This window comes from Phlebotomus papatasi, chromosome 1 (genome assembly GCF_024763615.1).
Source record: "Phlebotomus papatasi isolate M1 chromosome 1, Ppap_2.1, whole genome shotgun sequence".
NCBI classification, from domain to species: Eukaryota; Metazoa; Arthropoda; class Insecta; order Diptera; family Psychodidae; genus Phlebotomus; species Phlebotomus papatasi.
The window spans coordinates 55049069-55075306 of record NC_077222.1 but is presented as its reverse complement, the minus strand read 5'-3'; the positions used below and the strand labels follow the sequence as shown (position 1 = coordinate 55075306).

At 31.6% G+C, this 26238-nt stretch overlaps 1 protein-coding gene across 9 annotated transcripts in view; it reads left to right on the top strand.

Annotated features, from left to right (window-relative positions):
• LOC129807277 (calcium-transporting ATPase sarcoplasmic/endoplasmic reticulum type) overlaps positions 1–26238 on the top strand; it is a 77229-nt gene that overhangs the window by 26597 nt on the left and 24394 nt on the right. For 5 of the 9 annotated variants that reach the window (XM_055856476.1, XM_055856468.1, XM_055856494.1 and 2 more), the window contains exons 2-5: positions 6054–6204; positions 15286–15303; positions 15405–15487; positions 22462–23269. In XM_055856476.1, coding sequence (XP_055712451.1) covers positions 6087–6204; positions 15286–15303; positions 15405–15487; positions 22462–23269 — 1027 coding nt within the window. In that variant the 5' untranslated portion in view covers positions 6054–6086. Of the gene's footprint in view, positions 1–4814; positions 5109–6053; positions 6205–15285; positions 15304–15404; positions 15488–22461; positions 23270–26238 lie in introns of those variants that run through there. The other 4 variants (XM_055856484.1, XM_055856448.1, XM_055856503.1 and 1 more) reach the window with 2 other exon arrangements.

The window sequence follows — 26238 nt, the reverse complement described above, 5'->3', positions numbered from 1 at the left end:
GTCAAGGAAAGCATTCACCAAAGAAGCTTTTATAGTCCGTTTGTAAATTTTCAAGTTGCTGTTAGAATGGTACAAAAATAAAATTATTTGCAATTTTATTGTGGGAAAACGTCTCTATTTGATGTGAAAGTAATTTTACAAGACACACAGTCATATATCTCATAAGAGTGACGTAATAGTAATGCAGTATCAAGGAATAGAGCCTTGAAGTTCTATTTTGGTCTAATGCAGCAATTAATTTTAATAATTATTTTGCTTCCTATTAACACACACTGATTCTTTTACTAAAATAGTAGGAACTTGTTTTATTTATTTGTTCACATTTTCTGATAATTCCAAAAGTAATAATAATAATATTTTTAAGTTTAAGTCCTCGGAAGGACATGTGAATAATTTTTAAAATTCAAGGTTTCTTAACAGACGTTTTCAATCAAAAAATTTCCGAAAGAGAACCTATTCATTTTAACTTAAAACAAATAGTTAAAGCAGTATGACAAGTGGATAATTTTAGCAGGAGCTTAAGTCAAAACATGTGCACAATAAAATATAAATTTAATTGAGCCAATGTGCTTCAAGGAACACCCACTTGATCCTCAATTCATTGAATGACTTTGGAAGTCTATCAAGTTTAACTCACCATTTTTTTATTTAATTTAAGAGTCACTGACTAAATATTTATTCAAATTTTATGCACATAAATCATGAGTTAAATGCATTTTTTTTTTTCAAGAGAAATTGCTTCACCCAATCAAAAACAATCCTATTGGCTAAACGTTTTCACCACAGGAAATCCACCTTATTAGGACTACATTATTGTAAAAAAAATGAACAATATTTACGATATTAACAAAAAGAAACAAGCATATATAAATTGTCAAAAAATATTTTTGTTTGAAAAATTAAGCCCTCTCTAGTTACATTTCTGGTAAAAAAGAAACTAAGTAAAACATATAAATATTAAATATAATTAAAATTTTAAGCCCTATTGATTATAGTATACGACTCTAATAGTGTCAATACTTTTGATTGTAATATTTCTTCAGTTTTCTAAGTTACTAGTTACTGAAGTTACTAGTTCACTCAATAAATATTTTTTCGGATTTATTTAGCAAAGTTTTAAATTTTTACATTCTAGAAATTCACATAGTTTTTTCAATGTTGTTTAGAATTCTTATACGTTGACACAATTGGAGTCGTACTGTTTATATTATATTTATTACTGCAAAAATTGTAAATACAACAATTGCATATTTTTTGTGAATTATTTTATTCTAATAAAAATTACTAATTACTAATCTAAAATCGAGTATGAAGTTGTTATAATTTTTTTAAACCCGAAATTGCGTTTACTTTATAACGTAGAACGTATACTCATGTTAGCAACATAGTCTTATAATTTCTAAAAAGTTTAGGACATAGACTTCCAGATTAATTTTAAGGTGTTTTGTTTTTCATCAACTCAGTAAGGCCAATGGATTAATATCATACTCGATATTAATTAATTTTTATTCTTAATTATATGACTTGTTTTAATAGAGTTTCGGTTTTAGCCTTTAAAAATTTTGACCCTCTCTTATTTAAAGGGTTAAAGCACCCGCTTCAAGATGTAAGTGTCTCAGGTTTAAGTCCCCTGTAGATCATCTGAAATTTTCTGGCACTGTACTTATTTTCACGTGGCATATTACTAATTACTGAATACCATATCATGGTATTAAAAAAAATAATAATAATTCATAACTAACTAGGAGTCACATGTCATTCGAAGCTATTCATCTTTGACTCATAAACTATTGCACACTTTCAAAACTTTTTTAGTGCAAATATTATTGGATATTTTCCATTTCTTTAAAGTACAAAATTATTTTTTTATCACACACTTAAGGAAATTAATTGGTATTCCACAAAGTGTGAAATTTTTTTCTTAGACCTTTTTTTCAGGGGTTCATCATAAGATGATTTCCTCATTTGAATTATAAATTTTAGGTATATCTTGAATAATTTTTTAAAGTCTTTAAACATCTTATTTGTTACATAGTTTTATGCAGTATTTATCAACTTAAATCGGTCTAATTTTCTGATTTTGATAAATAGAAAAAATTGGAAGATTCCTTACTAATGTGAAAGGAACACCTATTGACACTTTAAGAACTCGTGTCAAGACCTATTGACACGATTCTCTGTACCATTTGAAATACGAAATTTCAACACTTATCGAAAAACGTAATGAAAAAACGCCATATTACTTACATTTTACTAGATACATTAAATAAATTTCAACATTTTTACAAAAGTGTCAATGGGGGTTCCCTGCCGAAGAGGTGTTCATTCGACCCTACTAATGTTTTTTGACCTTAAAAGACATGTTAAAAAAAGGACTTTGAAAGACTAAAATAATCTTAATTATCTTTCAGATACAGGTATATAGAAAAAAAAGAATTAGATTAATCTCTTCAGTCTCAATTCCTTAAAATAATTCGATTTTCAATTAAAATTTGAATTTATTTGAATAAAAATAGGGCACATTGTTTTCTGTACTAGAATTTTGCCCTCCTGGATCATTAATATATGTGACGGACTTGAGGAATATATTTTTTTATTATTATTATCTTTTCAATTCTGAGATAAAGAAATTAAGCGGTTTAAGTCAAATAGGGTAAGTGTGCCAAATTCCAGCCAGCTTGCAATTCCGGCCACTTTTTTTATTCCTCGAATTTCCATGAACTTTTAGATTTTACGTTCTCTAGAGATTATACAATGCAAAAGAAAAACAGAAAATGTAATTTCGACAAACGAGATGACGTGAAAGAGACATTGGAAGAAATCCCGAAGAGCAAAGAACTATGAGAATAAAGGTGGCCGAAATAGGGGACCAAAGCCATGTTTATTTTTTTATTCATTTTAAAATCTACTAAGCATGATTTTAGAGAAAATTAAGGCGATAAATTGTTAATAAGTTTCCAAGCAACACTCCTTAATAAAAAGGAATAAAAACATCAATTTGTATTAAAAATATTACATTTCAAATTTGACACTTTGGCGCTTGCATGCAACTATGCCGAAATTTGGCACACTTACCCTATTCAATGTTCAAATTAAAATTTGCCAATTCTGACTTAAAAGCTAAGTAGTGTCTTATCTATCCTAATCTTCCAGATTTTTGCAATTAAATATTTAAAAAGACCTCTCAACCCGCTTTAAAATTAAAGAAATATTATAGAATTCAAACATTTCTATTTAATTGTTTAAAAAAATTGTCACTTTTAAAATTAAATTAAATTTTAAGCATATTAATACAGAAAATATTAATCAGCCTACAAAGATCGATTTAAAGATTTCAAACTAAAATCAAAATTTTGTTTCAGAATTGAAGAATAAATGCAGTCAATTTTGAGACAAAGTTCAAAGATTTGTGCTGAATATGATTTAATGCAAAGATTAAAGACTTTTTATTTCAAATAAAATTATTAATCACACTCTATTATACTAAAACTTATCTCAAAATTTTTAATATACGAAAAGTTTAAAAGGTTATTGAGCCCATCTTTAAAACTAAAAACGATTCAGCTGGAAGTGGGGCACCTTTGAATTGGGGCTGCTTTAAAATTACACGTTTTTCTCCTGTTTTAAAATTGAACTGGATCATACCGAGATATATATTTAGCTCCACAAACCAATTGTGAAAAAATTCCCCAGAAAATCTATGCAAGCCATTTTTATTAATCGTATCGAGATATATTCATTACAAAAGTAATCATTTTTGCAATGTCCATATCTCGTGTTAGAATGATCTGCTAGTCCGTTTGTAGACTCGCCCAGGAGCGCCTTCCCTGCATTATGGATGTTTCTTCCATGCTCTCGGAGTTGTTGGGCGTAGGCGGTGCATTATATTCCGTTATTAACGTTATTAACATATGAAAATTGCCTATATTAGACATTCTGATCTTTGCACCGGGCGGGACTCGAACTCATAACAGTAAGTCGAGCCGGGGAATCGATACGCCCAAGAGCCAACGATCTTGCCTATTGCGCCACTGATTCCCCATGCAAGCTATTGTGAGGAGGTGTTGACCTTGAGGCAGACCTAGGACAAGGTGGCTGAATCAAATTCAGTATCTTGCCTTGGAGCGCTTTGGGATTGAACCTGAACATATTCCTGAAGTGGCTGAGGATCAACAAGCGTAGGCTGCTCAATTGGATGTCATGGGCCCGCGACCCCAATAGAGATGAGCTGTTGAAAATAATGATGAACCAATTGTGGAGTTAAATTAGATTATGATGCCTTAATTTCTTTAAAATTTAGTAGAAAAAATCCAAATTCAAAGATATTCCAATTCAAAAGTTCCCCAATTCCCCTTAAAGTTTGTTATTACCCTTTCAGATTAATTATTATGAGGTTTAAATTTTTTAAACCTTAATGCTCAGGAAAAATTGAACAAAATTGTAAAATTAAAAAATTTTAAGTTTTTTATGGAACAATAGAAATCAGTCCTTATAAAGAGATTTAAACTGTTTTTATAACTCTTTTATCTTAAAATTGGAGATCTATTGCTTTTTATCTTTTAAAAAGATTGACTTCGAATTAAACTCTTAACATTATAAACCCCTCAGCATTTATTTCTAAGCCCTAATCTCAAAGACGAGCTCAATCAACGAGTCAATCAAGCTCAGTTCTTCACAAATTCAAGATTTCAACTGCCACAAGAGCATTTAAATTTTTAAAATCTCCTGCAGATATTGCTCCAAATATGGGCAAATTGAGCAACAATCTGCAGGGGAATCTGAAGGTTTTGGTGAAAATTTTTAGCGGTGTGGTGAATAAAATGCTGACAGAAACCGTATCACATTGTCATCGTTTAGGAAATTGCTCAAACTAATTTTAACTGCAAAAGCTTTTTCTATACCCAACTCCATGCACCTGAACAATTAATTGATCTTGTAGTGTTGTATCTGAAACTGTTTAGCATCTTGACTAGTTAAGTGTCCATGCAATTTTGGTGGAGGTGAGCAAATATATCAAGCAAAACTCAAAGAAGAAAAAGAGAGCTCTGTTTTTTTTGTCGCAAAAGGGGCATATTGAAAAAAAGAAAGAAGTCATACGATAAAACCACGTAAGTAATAGTAGAACTAAGTGTGATCACCAAAATCCACAATATCTAGTCAACAGCCTGACTTGCTGATAGCTGGAATTTTTGGCCTCCAAATATTGGGGAGGAGTTGGGGGTAGTTTTGTCAACAAAGATTTTCTTTGATTTTTTTTTCGAGGGTGCTTATTAACTGAAATTTCCGTGAATTTCTGGGCCATTGGGCTGTCTAGAGAAGCTTCTGACCAGACATTTCATCATCTGTTTGCGCGCTCATGGCATGATTTTAATCTCTGATTCACTTTTTCATTGACAACACAATTTTCGAGTACATAACCTCTCACGGGCTAGCATCGCACGTTCCCCGGGAATTCCCAGGGACTCTGGTCCAGGAACGCGTGCGTGTCCGGAAGGGTGTTCGGTGGAGGCCACTCTCAAATTGATATTCTACGTCTGAGCCGGAACAATGTGATTGATATTGATGGGCTTCTCTCTCTCGTGCGATTTCTATGCTAAATCACAAAGCAATTTCGTGACGAAATCACTTTCGATGACGTGTAAGCCATTGACCGTTTTTTTTTCTCCTGTGTACTCTCCTTCCTCCAGCTGTGCCCCGATAGCTCTTGAATAATTAATCCCCCTCAAATTGTCTGGGAGACGCACCTGAACTCCCCTCAGTGTATGCCTCGAGACACCCCATTCCTCTCCCATCCACCGCAGAATTGTGGCTCTGGGAAAATGGGAGCTCTCGTACACGCTAAGCAATGCTAAGGTGAACGAGTTTTTAGCAACATGTCTCGCTGGCGAAGATTATGAGAGCACAGAAAAAAAAATCAACCAGCTGGCAGAGCTGGAGATCAGTGGGTCAGAACAATTTTACGGAGGACTCTGACTCTAGCTTTTAAGTTTAGGAAACATTGCTGGCACGGGGGATAATAACTTGGACATTTTTCTCCCTATTCTCACTTCCAGAACTGCCGATAAATAAGCTAGTGCGTCAGCAGAATGGAGGACGGCCATGCGAAAACCGTCGAAGAGGTTCTAAATTACTTCAGCACAGACCCTGAACGAGGTCTCACTCTTGATCAAGTCAAACAGAATCAGAGCAAATATGGACCCAATGGTAAGTTAAGAATTACAAGATTTTTTTTTTAATACTAGCTCAAAGTGAAACATAAAATATCAGGGAAATCATCGTGAAAAAAGAAATAAATTAATAGAAATGAATAAAAGATATCTTTGAAACCGCAATTGGTTTGTAGAATGGATTCTCCCCCTATACGCTAGTTTACCGTTTTCCGATTCTACAAAAAAAACTCCAAAAATGCGATAAATAAACAAAGCCTTTTTTGGCATGAGAATTTTTTAGTTATGGCAAAAAATATTCCGGGAAGTTAAACCCTTAAATTTTTTTAAACCGAAAATCTTTAATTTAAAGAAAATTCAGAATAAAGTAATATCAAATTTTAATTTTGAAATTTAAAAATTTGACAGTAAATATTTACCTTAAATAATTAAAATTTTCGTTTTCTCAAAATTAAAGGGAAATCCTTCATTTAGTGGAAAATGATAGACTTAGTGGAAAATGACAGAAATATTGTTTGACCATTATTTCTAAAATAATTATGCTAAGCCGTCTCGGCTAATCTGAGACTAATTAAAGACCTGAGGGTCTGTCAAGGCCCTTATACCGGCTTCATACTGGAGGCTTCGCTCAGTTCCCAAAGGCCTCAAAAATCTTAATAACAATATTGTTAATTTTTCAAAATCTAATGGCTAATTTGCGCCCTTAATATTTAATCCAAAGCAACAATTTCTTCAAAAATCTTGCCTGATAAGGAATTAGAGTATTTAAGCGATATGGACAATGCCCTAGACACACTTACGACTTAAGCCGAGAGACGACTTAGTGGAAAATGATGGAAATGTAGTTTGACCATTATTTCTAATATAATTATGCTAAGCCGTCTCTCGGCTAATCCTTAGGTCTGTCAAGGCCCTAAGCCTCAGGTCTGAAGCCCGTATTAAACAAACTTACGACTTAAGCCGAGAGACGGCTTAACGTAATTATAATCAGAGTAATGATTTGACTAAATTCCCATCAGTTTTCCACTAACTAAGCCATTTATCGGCTTAAGCTGAGGGGCGGACTAATCAGAAATTAATGGAAATGTAATCTGATTATTGTTCTGATTATAACAAGCCGTGTCTTGGTTCAAGCCGTAAGTGGTCTAGGGCATAAGATTTATCAGGAAAACTTTAGGGAATTAATGAAGTATCTTTAGGTCACAAACAATTCCTTTTTTTCTTTATTACAATAATTCCAAAATGTTTTACTTTAATTAATAAAGAATTCAAAATTATTCAGAAATATCTGTAAACTATTTCTCAGGAACTTAAGACATTCACAATTTCTGTATCTATCTTTTTTCATGGATATTTAATTTAGGCTCTTAATTATTTAATAATCATTTGGAAATTATCTATGAAACAAATTTATTAAGTGTATTTTAAATCAGTTTTCAAAACCTTTCAAACAAACCCACACTTGCCCAAAACGGTTTATAAATACATTTTCTAATTTATTTTCTTTTGATATTGACTTTGAAGAAACATAAATTTTCAAATGAAATAAAATTTCTTGCGAAGTTCAAAATTCTTTCTAAAATTACCGTGTCAGAAATGAATCAGAAAAGTTATTTTTTCCTTTGCCCTATTTTATAACTTTTCATGATTGGATTTTGCGTCAAGATTCAACAAACTTCTAACGTTTCATGACTTTACTGACATTAGATAAGCTTCTCAATATGTCCAAGATAAAAAGGAACAATTAAAATAGCTACAGTATGAATCCAATAAAATAAACTCGTAATATTTTTAAAGTTTTCTGAGTTAATAATTATTGCAATTCACTCGTAAATAGTTGTCTCATATTAGTTAACCCTTTAAGGACGATTGGAACACCGGTGTCCTATAAAGAAAATAATTTTTTCTGACTACCTAAAGTTATTGTTTTCTTCTGTCTGTACATAATTGTAAAGTATAAGGTTGAAGGAATCTAGAATATTTTTTGCAAGTCTCTAGCTATTTGCTATGTAGTAAATATTTAAGCTCAAAAATGGCGAATTTTTAAATTCTCAAATCATAATTGATTTTATTTATTTTTTACACTTCCAATTTTTTTAAGCAAAACCCTTTTGGCAATAAAAACTACAATACTCGTATGTAATATTTTTCATTAAAGCGGAAAATATTATTCATTGGTATTGTCAGAAAAATTACTTAAATTTTTGGGCTATTTTTGTCCCTATCGTTCATAGAAGCACAAATTACACCGAATCAGACTCTATTGGACTTTCCAAGGTTAGATGTAGGACTTATCATTGATTATGTTTTTCAGTTTAATTTTTATTGTTAGTTTTCCGTCCGTAAAGTGTTTCGTTCGTTAAAAGGTTAACAAAATTAGTTTGAAAGTTTGTCAGAAATTAATTAACAGTATTAAAAATTCTTATGCATTGATACAGTTGGAATCGTAGTGTATATTGGAAGATAAATACAACGATAAATACAGAAACAGGAGTGGGAAAGCGTCCCAGGTTTTGCCACTCGAGGCTGTTCGAAGTCGTGATTTTTAGACGCTATACTACAAAAATACTTTCACATAATTTACCATTTACCGGTTCTCAAACGATTCATAAATCACTCAAAACATTGCCCAAAATAACCTAGGAATAATATAATTTAATTTCGAATAAAAACTAGTTATCGGTTATGAGCCAGTTCATTACCGATTCAAAACCGGTTCAGTTTTGTTTGAAATTCCAAGACCTTTTCAACGAGCTCAAACACGACCTCATTACATTGATAAATGTGCTCTCTAGAGGCTTTTTAAGTTTGAACTTGAAAAAGCGTTGAGTACACTGAGAGAAATCCGAAAAAGTCAAAATAACATTCCGGAAATGTTAATTTTACTCTGCAGTATTGATCCAAAATCGGTGTAAATATTACCCTTTTTAGGTGTATTACGGGTTAAAGTTACCCTTTTTCATGTTGATTTTACCCTCAAAAGGTGTAAAATTAACATTAAAATATGTTGGTATATTTTTACACCCGAAAAGTGTTAAAGTTATGACGAAAAAAAAGTTAATCATAGCCTCTTTTTTTCTCAGTGTACTGATTTAACGGTTTTCGTATATGGACGAAATGTCCGCCTGACTAATCTCTAAAAAGCATATCAAACAATGAAAAAAAACGCTTGACGCGATTTCAAGCTGTCCTAAAAAACATGGGACACACAGACGGACATATAGCGTGATGACTTAAAAAAACTTGAAACTTCAGATATCCAAAGTTCTATCTAAATACAATCCCTTAGGGGGTAATTAGTCGAAATATATTTAACTTAAAACCGAGAAATTATAGTATTACTGCTGTCCCTGCGGAATTCGAACATTAAAAAGACTAGGTTGTATTTTATAAACTGATGTTCAGATAACAATTGTATTAAAATTAGAATAGAAAAGTTGTTTCATTCTATTTGCAGATATTTATATTAATTTGATTATAATGTTTGCAGCTCTTTTTGACATAAATTAAACAGTCTCTAAATCAGTCTATAAGAGAAACAACATTCGAAATAGGAGAATGCTTTATAACAAAAGAAGAGTGAAGTGAAAAACACTCAGACTGATAAATTCATTGTATTGTTCTTCAAGTTGGTCTCGCATGATTTACCTAAACGTCAAGTTTTTACGAAAAATATTGATTCCTAAAATATTGAAATCTATTTTTTTTTATTTAGCTAAAAAGTCGACTAGAAAATTTAAGGTTAGCCTGAACATAACCTTCAATATGTGATTCGAACACTGAGAAAAAACGGGGGTGCGGTTAACTTTTTTTCTCCGTAACTTTAACACTTTTGTAGGTGTAAAAATATATCAACATTTTTTAATGTTAATTTTACACCTTTTTTAAGGACAAAATTAACATTAAAAAGGGTAACTTTAACCCCTAATACACCTATAAAGCATAATATTTACACCGATTTCCGATCAATACTGCAGGGTAAAATAAACATTTCCGGAATGTTATTTTAACTTTTTCGGATTTTTCTCAGTGAACAAGTGAAAATATTAAATGATGATTTTCCCAAGTTTATCCCTATCTGACCCTAAAATCCATATTTAAAAAAAACAATGCACTATATTCTTAATTTTTTAAATACTCTTCTTTTAAATCTAAAAAGACATCGGATTCTAACCCTAGAACGTTTCCATCTAGTGAAATTGGATAATTTCATACAGAATATAATATAATTAGAGAAAGAACTGATTGATATCTCTAACCATTTGGGATTTGGAAGTAACTCCAAAATATGTATTACATAATTATTATGCTCTCTTTGTGCTTAAAAAATTATGAGAATAATTTTATAGTAAAAGTCAACAACATAAAAATCTTTATTCAGTTTCTACACGAATTTTTTGATTAGAAATTCTAAAGAGAAAGATTTTCAAATTTGAAAAAAAAGATGCCTGTCATAAAAAGTCTGCAAGAGATAAGGCATCATCTCGTGGCTCAATCGAAAAAAAAAGCTTCTCTGTGCATGTCAATTTTGCATGAGAGCCCAAAGGCGGATCTAGTGTTTTAGATTTAAGTAAATAATGGTGCAAGTGATAAGGTATTTCTTTTTTAGAGGGAAAAACAGGTAGATAAAAGAATTCCATGGTACAGACATTGTTTCAAATATTTGATTTTGCTCACGGTGTTTTCCGGAGGGGTTGTCTTGAAGTTGCCCACCAGCTCATGAATCAGCTGAGAAGATTCGCAGAAATTTAGTTTTTTTTTCTTGTTTCTCGCAACTATATCCGATAGATTGAAATTGGCTCCTCCGCACCTCAATTCTCTCCTTCAGTTATCCCGTGGGTTAGTTGGTATGCCAAGTGAAGACTTCATTTAAATCTAAATATTTATCTTTTTTTTTGTGTTGCCCCGTCAGCATCAGAAAACTGTTTTTTTTTTTTCTAATACTGTTCTGTTGTTGGTGTATTTTCGTCAAGGCAGAAGGTGTATAAACTTTTTTGTACTTCATTAAGCTACATGCAGTCTGGGCTGAGATTTAAATTCCTCAAAATGATTTCTTTTTTCGTCCAAAGAAGAAAAGTTGCAAAAACGTGTCTTAGGCAAATACATAGAATATAATTTGTCTTATCTCCCGGCGACATTATATATGTTGATACACAATGCCAAGAGCAGCAATTTAGTAATCTTAGGAAAGGTGTATACCGGAGAATTTAGAAATTTGCAATAGAGATTTGGGGAGTAGACAGTCACAATAATAAATTCATATCAATAGGAGAACAATGCCATGAGACATAAGGAAATTGAGATAATAAATTTCGTTTCTGTTTTTGGAAATTTGAAAAATTTCGTATTTCCTTTGCTCTTCGTTACAATTCCCTAATCAAATATTCGATACAGTCGTGAATTTTCTCAATTAGATTTGAATTTTTTCTCATGTATTAACTCGAAAAACTATTTTGTCGGTTACTTGAAAAATTCGAAGCGATTTCGATGAGACAGCAAAAAAATGTTCCAAGATCTAAGGGATTTGGAAGATGGTGATCAAGCGAACTAAAAGACAGCCTCGTATAATTATCAGACATTATAGATATGAGTCCAATTCATGTGTAATGCGTAGATTTTGTGCTTCTATCGCTAACCCAAATCGGCGAATATTTCATTGAGCTGTGGTGATTAAATAAGTGAATCATAATCAGGGACAACGATCTTTTGTCGAAGCGACATTTCGAATTAATATTTCTATGGGGTTTCGTCTGATAAATACTTAGTATGAAGAATAAGTCAAGTCTGCGATGTCCAAAAATGTTCCAATTGAGCTTTGATATTTTGATGTAGTATAGTTATGCACGAATTTGTTATCTTTATTAACTCACTTTAAGAATCCTAATTCATGATTCCTATTATTCAAATTATGTAGAAAATGATCATTAGAATATCTCAAAAGTCGGAAATTTTTTTTGTATGTTCATTTTTTGTCATGAATTAGCCTATACTTTTTGAAATATCAATCTTGAACTTGAACTTGATCTGAGAATTGAAAATAATTTTCCTTTATTATTAGTTTTAATGTTTTCTTCTAATTTCTTAATTTTTACAAATTTTATAATTTTATTTATCTTTAGAAAATGTATTAAAAGGTTGGCTAAGCATCCCAGGCTTTGTGAAGTGCTTAGACGCTATATCTCAAAAGTACTTTCGAATCATTTACCGTTTACCGGTTCTCAACCGATTTGAACCAATTAATAAATCACTCAAAACATTCCTCAAAATACCTTAGGAGTAATATAATTGAATATAAGATAAAAATTAGTTATCGGTTATGAACCGGTTCATAACCAATTGACATAGGCTCAAGTTTGAATTCGAAAACCTTTCCAACTAGCCTAAATACGATACCATTCGATTGAGAAATGCGCTCTCTATAGCCTTTTTAATCTTTGACCTTGAAAAACCGTAATTAGAAATTATTCAATTGTATTTTCGTATTAGAAGTAAATGCAGATTTCTCAAAAATATGATTTTGGGAAATCTAAATCTTTCCTAAAAGGGGTCTATTTCTCATAAATAACATCTAGGATGTTTACAGATAAAATGAAAAACCTTATTTTCGCTTTTAGATTCGACTTTTCAAAGTAGGTTAAAGTGATATAATTTGGAATTAGTATTACAAGTTGGACAAATCGCCGGTACAAGTTGGATATGGCTTTTTTCTTGATAAATACAGTACAAAATTTGTTTTTAAGCACAAGGAATCAAATTATAAAACTAAAACATTAAAAATATACAAATAAAAATTAATTACTAAATTTATCAAGACAAAAAGCCCTCTCCAAATTGTACCATTCAATGTCCAACTTGTACCACTTTACCCTACTGAAATTCTTGACTTAAATGCTGTACCCACGAGTTCCAGAATTTTGAAAAGTTTTTTTTTTCAACTGCGTCATTTGTTTTTAAAATACTTACCGGTGCAGAGCTAACGTGAATCAATTCATAAAATATCAATTGTAATATAATTATAATTTTTGAAGCATACCAAGGCCTTTACAGCAAATCTAAGTTTTCTGGAAAAGGAGATGGCAAAACATCCCGGCTTTGCGGAAGGCTCAAACTCCCGAAATAGAGCTCTCCCTAAATTATTTTTTGCACGATTGGTGCCTACTGGTCTACTAGCGGTTAAACTGTTTCATATAAATCATAAAAAGCATTTCAAAATCAAAAATGGGTAAAGAAATGATCATTCTCGAATGTTCTGGCTTGAGTTACAAAAACATATGGACAAACAAATAATGTAAATACGAGAAAAACAAGTCATTTACGAATATTTAACAGATTCATTACATATTTCAAGACCTTTCCAAAAAATCCAAATTTAGCCAAATCGGTGGAAAGGTTAAATTTTCACCTTCAAAAATTTAAGATGGCGATTTATAAGGTCACAGGTATGTTTCGACGAAATGTTCACTAAAACATATCTAAAAATTAAAAAAAAAATCGTACAATCCATTTTCCAAATAAACCAAAAAAACATGGTTTTGGAGTGGTTGGAGGAACGGGGTGGGGGAAACCGAAGTTAATTTCTGGTCACCGAAGACCAGAAATTGATATATATTTTATCGTTTAAAGCTCCAAAACGGTGGCAATGAGAGACAATGAGACGGTGGTCTTTGAGTTCAAGCAGTAAATAATGGTTCAGAAATTCGTTCTTTACAGTTTTTAAACCTTGACCTTGAAAATCCGTTGCCTTAACAAAAATTCGGACTACCAATCTTGACCCAAAATTTGTTTAAAAAAAAAACATTTTATGGGCTAAATTTCAGTTTGAACTTCCTGTAGAACAATTTCAAAGAATTGAAAGTGTTATAAAAAATGTTTTCGAAATTTAATAAAAACCTTAAGTCGATATCTAAAATCGTTTGCTTTCAAAAACAGTAACAGACAGATGTAAAACGGATAAACTAAGAAACACAATATTTTAAATATTTCAAGATATTATTCAAAATTTTGTTTGAGTTCAAACAATAAAATACGGGTTTTCAATTGGAATAACTGACCTATTTTCCTAAAGAAATTGGCTAATTGATGTTGATATTTTCTCTATAAACATTTGCAAATTTATTTTCCAATCAAAAAGTGTAATTTTCTCAGCATGTCTTTGTATCTTAACCATCTATCTTTTGTCCCATGCTTTACTACACGTTCCAAACATTTCAGTCTTAATTGCATTATAACTCTGTCTGTTCTATACGTTATTTACTTTATGATTAAAAGTAAATCTTGTGCGAAATTGCCCTACAGTAAAGAGGCAACGAACTTGACAAATAACTCGAATATTCACATATTTTTATTCTGAAGATCACTTTGTTACTTTCCTCCGTCTATATATTCAACAACTATTTGCTCTTATTACTTTTATGAAAAAAAAATTGATTTCATAGGAGTATATAGTTTTACATATTGCCGCTAAAAAGGAAAGACATAGAGTATTTAGTCACAACAGAGGGGAAAACTAATGTAGCTTACAATACAGAAAAAATGAAATATAATTTTTTCATGCTTATTTACTACAAAGCATGGAGAATTATGACATGTTTCTGTGCACACAAGTATTGAATAATGGCAATTTAATAGTAAAATGACGTCAATAAAATTACGCAGAAACTTTCACATGTGAGTTGGATTAACTTACAAACTTCACCTTTGGAATATTAGAGAGAGAGATAGATAGGGAAGGAGAAAAGCTGCCAAAGGGGGTGGAAAAATGGGTTTTGATATTTCAATTCAAATGCGCAAAATTCGTCGGAGAATTTATTGGGCTATTTGTAGTGGAATTGTGTTTGGGAAAATATAGTTATATACAAACTAAAGAGTATACGAACTTGCATATTCATTGGGTATGGAAGAAAATCAGTGTTACCTGTTGATAAGGCAATGTAGGCACATTTGCATATTAAGTTATATTCTTATAATAGAAGTTGTCTTGCCTTATATACAACTTTGGCAAAGTGTTTAAAATATGTTTATTTTTTGTAATAGTATTGATTAGAATTATTTTTGGTGTATATATAATAAAAATACATGAACAAAAGTAATGTTGTACTGTTTTTCTTTCTCGTTTCAGAACTCCCCACGGAAGAGGGTAAGAGATTTCTTCCGTTCGAGATGAAAGAATGCTGAAGACAGAAATGGACTAATGCAATGTGTTTTCCACATTTTTCTTTTTCTCTTTTTGCTTTTCAGGGAAAACCCTCTGGCAGTTAGTGTTAGAACAGTTCGATGACCTGTTGGTCAAAATTTTGCTTTTAGCTGCTATTATTTCATTTGTAAGTACAATTTTCTTTTTCTTCATTACATTTATATTACAATTTATTTATTCCCAAATGCTCCCCTTCAATTGCAATCATAAAAATTTTATTGACACATGCGATCTTCATACTGTGGAAAATCTTGTAGAGACGATGGAGAAAAGAGGTGGCACTTTGCAAAATGCTCGAAATCGCGACTTCAATACTACGTGCTATAAAAGCTATTTAGCTCCTTATTAACTTTGTTATTAGTAAGTTTTCCGATTAAAACCGATTTAAACGGATTTATACATTCCCAAAATTGAAATTCAATTTATCATTATTATACGAACCTACCCTTCATGCGTCCAATGCCGTCCTAGCGTAATCCGCTAAGTAAAACGATAGCAACATCCCATTACTAACCGAACATCTAATCGAACGACCTACCATCAGTTTTTCATGATTACTTCCCAGCGAGCACAGTTAGCTGGAAAAAAGCATCGTTTTCAGCATATTTTTGCTGAATCAATTAGCAAAAAAATGCTGACCGGTCAGCAGTTCTCGAACAAAAAGTACTAACCAAATATATGGAAATGACACTACCTCTCGAGTGTCATTTCTAGGTTATAGGCAGGGGATGACATCAGCTCTGAAAAATGCAACCAGTTTTAGTGTAAATTTTTCCCTGTTTTCGTACACATTTCATGAGATATCTCCGAAACTACGTATGTTGCCAATTTGGGATTTTCGGTTGCCCATTCCATATTAAATTGGCGTTTGTTTTGTATTTGTATTTTTGGCTAATTCATTCCACAATGACATAAAACACCGAATAAACTCCAAAGTTTTTTCGACACGCTAGAAACATATGGGAAACATAGGAAACGTCATGCACCTGGTTATCGGAATTCAAGTGAAAATACATATGTTTTCAACTGAATTGGAATCGGTTAGCATTTGGTGATGGCTGTGTGATTACTTATTTGGATTTTAAATTAAAAATCAATTACGGGTTCATTAACGGTTTTGTTAAACCTTGTTATATTTACCGATTCGATTCGATTCATAAATAATTTTTAGTAGGGAGAAGTGGGCCACTTTTGAAATTGGGATTTTTTTTTTCCTATGTTTAAGTGGAACTGAGCCATATCAAAATGTAATTTAGCTTCTCAATCTGTTTGTGCAGCTAAATTATATCGCATTAAGGCTCAATTTTATTTCAAAATAGGTAAAAAAAATGCCAATTTCAAAGGTGCCCCACTTCCCCCTATCCCCGGCCTAGCAAAATAACGAAAATCTGAAAAATATGAAAATGACAGATAAAAATCCACGAAAGAGGAGTTTTTGACTTCCTTGAGAGCGTTTGACAGCTGTCATTCATAAATCTGAGAACTCAAAGTAAATTGATGATTCTTTACTCTTTAAGGATGAGTGGGACACCGATTTCCCAAAACATAAATCACTTTTGTTTTTGTTTTTGGGAAAGCGGTGTCCCACTCATTCTTAAAGGGTAAAGAGGTTGAAACTTGAACGATCGTCAAAATTGCGATTCTTCATATCCAAAAATCAATAAGGATTAAAAAGAAGAAAAAATTTATATAGGGTAAATTTAGCTAATTCAAAATCTACTCCAAATGGAAATTTTTCGCTACTCCAAATGGAAACGTCATTGTTTCCATGATAAATACAGTACTAAATTATTATATTTATATATTTTCTATACCACAGTTTCATTATTTAGTTAATTTTTCTCCAAATAAAGCGAAAATCCATTCATATTCACAAATTTGAATTTGTTAATTTCTCAGAAAAATTAAAAGCGTACCTTTTCACCATGGAATTTTTCATCGATCGACCATGTTTTCCAATGAAAAACACAATGAGGTGACTGTTGTTTATTCGTTTTGTTTAACATTTATGTCATATTTATAGCTAATTTTAGTTAAATTAAGTGCTAATCTTTTTTGTTTTTTGAAGTGTCTGCAAATGTTTCAATAGGAAACCCCGGAAATATGATTTTTTGGAGAGATTTTCTTATTGTTTTAAATGGAAAAAAAGAAAAGACTAGGAATAATAACAAATCCTGCACTCAGGAGCAACTCAACAAGGTTTTGGAAGCCTTTCGTCGCGGTTTCACTTATACACTGTTTGTCTCCAATTACAAACTTTCCCTTGTCTCCATTTGGATTAATTCGTTTCCAATAGAAGCATTTTACGCTCGCGTATTTTTCTTGTATTTAAGAAAATTTCAAATTATATCTAAAGAATTTTCACTAAACAGTAACATTCTAGAAGAGTCAAGGAGCAAATTTATGTGATTCTCTTCAGAAAAAATATGAACTTAATGTTTTGAATCTTCTGTCAAAGTTAAAGCGTCTGAAAATGGTTTTGAATTAAGACATTTACCCAGTCCAATTAAGTTTGTTAAGCACTTAATGAACTTCACTTTTGTAATTTCGTGTAACTGGCTCATAATTTATTGATCCGGAGAAGATTGGGCAGTTTAAATCCCACTTGCTCTGTTTGATGACAAAATTTTCGTTATAGTTTGATATACCAACTTACCTTCTTCTTTTAGCAGATTGTTTTCATAGAAAAGCATTTGTAACTTGCGCAAGATGCGATAGAAGAAATACAATTAAATTTAAATAAAAAATGAATTAAGCCTCATTATTTGTCTCTATGGTAATTACTGAATTAAAATTTTTTTCTGCAAGCTTTTTAAGCATTTGACATTGAAAATCTTAAGAATGAATGAAAGGAGGAGCTAAACAAACATGAACCTCATATTTCGCTCCTCAAGGTCTACTTGTGATAGGTCTTGCAAAAACTATAAGTCATTATCTGTAATTGTTTGATCTCTATTAGTTGTCACAGATACAAAATACAATTTAGCAGGCAAATTCCAAATTCCAAAAATTTATCAAAATATAGTCCGTTAACGAGCATATAGGACAGAAATACATTAAAAACTCAAAATCTACTGCACTTTCTTTGATGTAGTAGAGCAATAAAATCCCGTATGAATGAGGATTATGAGTAAAGTGTCTGGATTTTTCCCCCATAGAGATCATGTGAGGGAAAGTGTTTCTAAGTAAAAAAAAAATATTTTTTTATCTCTTGTTTCCTTGAGAAAGACACGCATCTCTCGCGAGAATGAACAGCGACAGTTTTGTGAGGGTTTTTTTTTATTCTTTTCACCTCTCTGTCTCTCTTTTTCGATCTTATAGACACAAAAGTGACTTTAATTTTAGCCAGAGTTTCTCTGACGTCACTAAACGTCTTCTATAATTACACACACCTTTTACATTGGCCTATCTATCCTTTTATAATGAAAACTCAAAATATCTTTCGTCTGGGTATGGGTTCTTTTTACTCATGTGTTTGTGCACATAAATTAAGAGATCCGAGGAGCTTTTCTACAGCCTCTTCTTCCAAGCACCAATATCTCTCTCAGGGATAAACGAAGCGAGTTATCTTTTGGAGATCAATGATAGTGAAAATGATTTCCTGTGTTTTCCCAACATCTTCTGCAAAAGTGAAAAATTCTTCTTTTTGCCAATAATAAAAAAGCAATATTTTACACATCTTCAAAATAGATTAAAATCCTATGTTTGTGAGATTGAAATGAAAAAAATTATATGATCCAACTCATTAATTTTCAGCAGGGTGCTATAAAAAATAAAATTATACCATTTAAACTTTTTTTTGAAAAAATTAAAAAAAATATATTTTCCACAAAAAAAAAGGTTCTCAAAAATTTTGATTTTTTACAGCTGATCAGTAATATTGAGTACTGCATTCCCTAAAAAGGAGAGCTTCCAGTTTTACGTTTAACTTAAAAAAATTAAAATTTGACTACATTTTCAAAATTAAATAAAACGATTTAAACTCAAAATTGTAAGTTCAACTTTTCAGGGAATATAAAACTCCGTAACACTTACGCACAGTTGAAAAATCAAAATTTTTGGAACTGGCTTTTTTGGATTTTTTTATATTTAAATAAAAATATGTTTTATTGACAAAAATAAAACTTTAAATCATATTTAACAAATGTACAAAGTCTGTTTTTTTGTTTTCTTTTTGGTATTCAAAAAAAAAAAGTTTTTTAATCACATTAACACATGTGCCAAATGTTTCTAAAACCTAAAAGTTTTATTTTGTCAATAAAAGAGATTTTTATTTCAAAATCACAAAAAGAAAATTTCAAAAACACGAGTTTCAAAACTTTTGATTTTTTAATTGTTCGTAAGTATTATGGAGTAGTATAATCCCTGAAAAGTTGAACTTCCTATCTTAAGTTTAAGTAGTTTTGTTTAATTTAAAAAATGTTGTAAAATTTTAATAATTTTTAAAAAAAGATTTAAACGCAAAAGTGGAAGCTTTTACTTTCAGGGAATATGGTACTTAAAGTTATTATCAACAATTTTATAAAGTTGTTATCAACATTAAAAAAATCACAATTTTGGTTAATAGCTTTTTTGAGAAAAATTGATTTTGATTGTTCAAAAAAAATCAGAAATTTACCAAGAAAAAAATTGAATATATAATCCAAAATCGAGTATATCGTCTCAACACTAAACCTACCGACCGTTTTTGATCGTTTTCCTGTTAAGTGACAATCCGCAGTAGGAGGATACTCAAGAAATTTGTCTTGGAAAAGAGAAAAAAATAATTTTTAAGCACTGAAAAATATATATACATGCAAATTTATTATTACATGGGTCTTAGTAGGTTTAGTGTTAAAGAGGACAAAATTATCTTTCAAATAAAAACAAGTAAGAAAAAAAGCTCAACCTGTTTTCGAGAAAGAGCACTTTGAAATTTTCGTCAAAAATTGCAAGTGAGAAATAAAAAACTATACGACATATTTGCCGTCCTACATCTTCAGCCAGAAATTTTTTGGAAAAAAGAAAAAAATGTGTATAGGGTAAGTGTGCCAAATTTCGGCATAGTTGCATGCAAGCGTCAAAGTCCCTAGTTTGAAATGTAATATTTTAAATACAAATTGATTTTTTTATTCTTTCTTCTGAAAGAGTGTTGCATAGAACCTTGGAAAATGTAAAAAGTTTACCGTCTTTATTTACTCTAAAATAATTCTTAATATATTTTAAAATGAATAAAAATATAGACATAGCTTTGGTGCCCTATTTCGGCCACCTTCATTCTCATAGTTCCTTGCCCTTCGGGAATTCTTCCAATATCTTTTCCACGTCATCTCGTTTGTCGTAGCTACATTTTTTGTTATTCTTTCGCATTATATAATCTTTAGAGTACGTAAAATCTAAATGTTCATGGAAATTCGAGGAACAAAAAAGGTGGCCGAAATTGTAAGCTGGTCGGAATTTGGCACACTTACCCTACTATTTTTATATGTATACCAAGAAGGGTACTACCCCGCCCCCGGAGCTGAATTGACCATTGAGCATTTATCTTTTTTTATTAATAAATTTCACCTAATTATTGAACGACATCCTGTAAATATTATACCAGAAAATTAATTATTCGCAAAGTTATAAGGGTTTCAAATCTGCAAAATCCTAAAGTTGGCCATTCGCGACTAATTCGTTTTATATTCTGAGCTGTCGATATATGCTAAAAGTTTGCAATATTTTCAACACAAATTGATATTTTTTTGTAAGTATACTTTTTCAAAAGTGTTTTTTAGAACTTTAAAAAGTAGTTTGCTTATGTAGGTAGTATATCGAACTCTTGGTTGTAGAGAAAATGTAATATTGTCCACCTTGTGTGAAATATCGTACAGCAAGTTTTTGCCCTTTGGGAACTTATCCAAGGCTTTTTCCACATCATATTGTCCGTAGAAGCAGTTCTGATCTAGAAATTTAAAATTTTGTAGAATTTTGAACAAGTGGACAATATTAAAAACAATAAGGATATGTTTCTAAAATCGTCCACTTGTTCAAATTTCCACAAAATTTAAAATTTCTAGATCATTATAACGCTTATTTAAATAACGCCTAATATTCAAAATTCCACAAACAAGTGGACGATATAAGAAACATATCCTCTTTGATAGATTAATAATAAAATAACAAATTTTACAAGAAAAACGTGATCCAACTGAGAAATTTTCACTATAGATATACAGAATCAATGACTGTAAACATCAAGTAAGAGAATCTAAATTAATCCAGTTTAATTGTGCAGTGAGTGATATTTCAATAATGTCCGAAATATTACACTGCTCCCCTAATGCACAATTAATTTTTGTAGTTTGAATCGATTGTGAATTGGTAAAGATAAAGGAGAAAGGCGAAAGTAATAAAATTTAGTTGAATACTTGAACACGGAAGAAGAATACTTTACCCCATAAGTTACCTTTATCAAACACTCTGGGCAAAGCAAGGGTGGCCAATATCGTCCAAATTGCAAAAATTGTTATTTTCTAAAATTTAAAATGCAATCAATATAAAAGTATAGGATGCAATCTTGAATTTTTTTTTTTTATTTGATACATTTAACAAATCAAATATTCCAAACATCTTCCTTAACTCACCCTGTATTTACTGCCTATGCTGCGCCACTGTTGAATGTATAGTTTTTCTCTTAATGTGAAAACCCGAAAAATTCCTCATTTATGTCTTCCTCAATCATTTAACCTACGAACATTTCTATTTTATATTTATAATAGGACCGATACATTCGGAACATTTCAAACAAATTCCTATTTTTAAATGATTATTGTCCTCACCCCCCTGTTCAGTGCCTCTTGGAACTGATGAAGATTCCACTCCACAGTATGAGATGTTCTTTTTTTCTTTTCTGACTTTTACACAATTTTCTTTTTTAATTGATGTTCGGGGGGAGCTGCTGGGAAATATGCTACAAGAGAAAGAGAGAGAGAGAGGGAGGGAGTAGTGAAAAGAAATTAGTGATTATTGCGCACTTTGAGGATGATCTCTCTCACATTATTTTTTCCTCTGATGATACTTGCGATCATAATAAGATGTTTTTCTTTTTTTTTCTCTGTGTATTTTTTGGATGTATAGGTACTAGCTCTTTTCGAGGAGCATGAAGACACATTTACCGCATTCGTTGAACCTTTTGTAATTTTGCTCATTTTAATTGCCAACGCCGTTGTAGGAGTGTGGCAAGAGCGTAATGCAGAATCTGCGATAGAAGCACTGAAGGAATATGAACCTGAAATGGGTAAAGTTGTGCGTGGTGACAAGTCAGGTGTCCAGAAGATTCGAGCCAAAGAAATTGTCCCTGGTGATATTGTTGAGGTGTCTGTAGGTGACAAAATTCCGGCCGATATCCGTCTTGTTAAAATTTACTCAACGACCATTCGGATCGATCAGTCCATCCTAACTGGTGAATCTGTATCCGTGATTAAGCACACTGATCCCGTGCCAGATCCACGTGCTGTCAATCAGGACAAAAAGAATATCCTGTTTTCCGGTACCAATGTGGCTGCCGGAAAGGCTCGCGGTGTTGTCATTGGTACAGGTTTATCCACTGCCATTGGTAAAATTCGTACTGAAATGAGTGAGACTGAGGAGATTAAGACGCCACTGCAGCAGAAATTGGATGAATTCGGTGAGCAATTGTCCAAAGTGATTTCCATCATCTGTGTCGCTGTCTGGGCCATCAACATTGGTCACTTCAATGATCCCGCTCATGGTGGATCATGGATCAAGGGTGCCATCTACTACTTCAAAATTGCTGTAGCTCTGGCTGTCGCCGCCATCCCCGAGGGTTTGCCCGCTGTCATTACCACCTGCTTGGCTCTTGGTACTCGCCGTATGGCCAAGAAGAATGCCATCGTGCGCTCTCTGCCATCTGTTGAGACTCTGGGTGAGTAAATCTATCGTTTATCATTATTTTTATAATTTTCCCATCAAATCCAAACTTCATAATGACCAGCGCACAATAACTTTTGTTTGTAACCATGTTTTCAAAATTTTCTATGAGTGTGAGCGAGATGACCAGATTTACATCTCACTCTCTCTCATTGAAATGCAAAAAACATGTTTACAAAACAAAAGTTATTGTGCGTTGGGCATAATGGCCAACGCACAATAACTTTTGTTTTGTAAACATGTTTGTGACATTTCAGTGAGAGTGAGTGAAATCTAGATCTAGTCATCTCGCTCTCTCTCATAGAAAATTATGAAAACATATTTACAAACAAAAGTTATTGTGCGCTGAGCATAAGAGTCCTTCTAGTTTGTTTACAAAATATCACTTTTATTTACTCTCTGAATTACGACTTTGCAAATTTTACTTTGCACTTTGCAAAAGAAATGCAAAGTATATTTTTTGTAATAATAAAAACATCAAAAAACCCATAAGTTTACCTATTTGCTGTCTAAAAGGTTATCATCCGAAAGACTTTCCTAAAAATTAGCATTTTCATTAACTTTACCAATTGCAACTTTGCAAATATTTCTTTGCACTTTGCAAAAAAAGCAAATTTTTAAAAACCAATTTCATTATTATTTACTTTGCAATGGAGATAAAACTATTTTAAAATTTGAAATTTGTAAATTTCTCTATTAACCTCATATCAGATTTTGTTGTTTTTTTTTTTTTTATACAACTTCACTGAGAGAAATCCCGAAAAAGTCAAAATAACATTCCGGAAATGTTAATTTTACCCTTGCAGTATTGATCCAAAAACGGTGTAAATATTACCCTTTTTAGGTGTATTACGGGTTAAAGTTACCCTTCTTTCATGTTGATTTTACCCTTAAAAGGTGTAAAATTAACAATAAAAAATGTAGATATATTTTTACACCAAAAAAGTATTAGTTATGACGAAAAAAAGTTAATCGCAGCCTATTTTTTTTCTCAGTGTTCACACATTCTTGAATATTTTAAGCTATGGTAATCCTCGAAAATTAATATAGATTAATTGAGATTAACTCTTCACTACAGGGAATAAATTCAGCTGGGAGACAAAATCGTCAAATAATTTGTTTATTTATGTACATTTTTTTCTCATTTGTCGTCATAATGAAGGTGGCGTCAATGAATTGCATTACTGAACATGAAAGAGAACCATTAATAATCACAAAGTTTTTATACAAAAATAAAGTCTGCAATTTACCAGAATGATTTTGATAAAAATAATCTTGATTTTTTATGTTATAATTAATTTGATTCAAGTAACGCTGAAGGTGGGGTAATTACTAAAAATGATTCGATTTTCGCAAAGAAAGAAAACTTCTACGATCTTTCTTTAGACTAAAGGCTTAGCCCAGATCTCGGAGTTTTTTTTCAAAATCTTGTGGATGTTTTGCTTTTATTTAGACGTTCGAATGACCACAGGAAGTCAAAGATCACCTTATTTGAAGGTCTGGACTTCCTTGAAGACAAATTATCGCTTTTCAGTGGGGGTTTTAGGCTGTACCGTCAAAATAAACGCCAATGTGTTTCTGAAAATTGTCCTGGAAGGAGTGTTGGAGTCGTAGACAAACAAAAATTTTAGTAAGAAGTAATGGAAGTTCGATCAAGACTGGACAACGTCTCAGAAATCACGTTCCGAATAAGATTTGGCTAAAAAAAACGTTTCGCACTTCATTTTGGGAAAACAATGACTTTCACAATTCTTGGATGCAAAATCGTTTGACTTCTCCAAAAGAGGCATTTTGTTGGTCAATGTTAGGATTAAAAAGTAGCAAAGTGTCGATGAGCTGAAGGCAGCCCTTCCTCGTGAATAGTAGGACATTCAGAAGACTGACATTCGTGCAAACTACGATGCATTTTCTGACAAACTTAAGACCATAATTAAGTCAAAATAAGATCGTATTGAACAAAACCGATAATATTCTAAAATTTTGATGTATTTACTGCCATCTTTTCTTTATTTCAAAACAGTTGAACAAGAGATGAGGATAATATAGCGCTTTAGTTTGTTGCATTTTTTTTTCATCCACCCTGTTTATAAAAGATATGCTGCTTCGCAAATCTTTTTATTTTTTTAAATAAGTAATATTTTAAGAAAAAAGAAAAAAATGATAATTTTGAAGATCGGAAGAGATGTCTGTTTTTTTTTTAAATTATTATTTAACTAATCTTTCATTACGAAAATTAAAATGCAAAGTCTATTTTTTTATTGCAGAATACACCAAAGAGTTGAATTTAGTAAAGAAAATATTTTTTTTTTTTAAATTTCTTTATTAATAGGTAGATATTATTCTTAGAATCATTAGTTACCCATTCGAAAGATCTTCGATGAGTATTTATAGGAAATTTAATTAATTAGGGGAGACTGGGGCAAAAAGTAACAAAACGGGTATTTTATTTTTTTACAAGCTACTCGAGCGCTTCAAAAATTTCTAATTAGCACAGTTTTATAGGAAATTTACCGTTCTACAAATTTGTTAAAGTAATTTTCTTCTATTTTGTAAGGAAATACGTTTATCGAGCCAATTTCTAAAAGGTAATTTTGTGACTATTCTCAAAAGTGCTGGGGCAAATAGTACCAGACATTGGGTATTATCACATTTTGATTCGCTTCATTACAGGCTTTTCCGTAAATTTAAAAAAAATACCTAGAGGACATATTTTCATAGAAAATTTATTCATCTACACTTTTGTAAAACACCGTTTTCTCTGTCTGAACGAGGAAACCGTTTTAAATGCTATTTTAGAAAAAAAAACACACAAAAGACTGCAAATCGTTTGACCAATGCAAACAACAAGCGGCGAGACATGATAATGACGTTTCTTTTCGTCGTGAGACATCAGAAATTGCTTTTTTGTTACTTTTTGCTCTATACCTTTTGTTACTTTTTACCCCAAGTGGCCATTTTTAATAA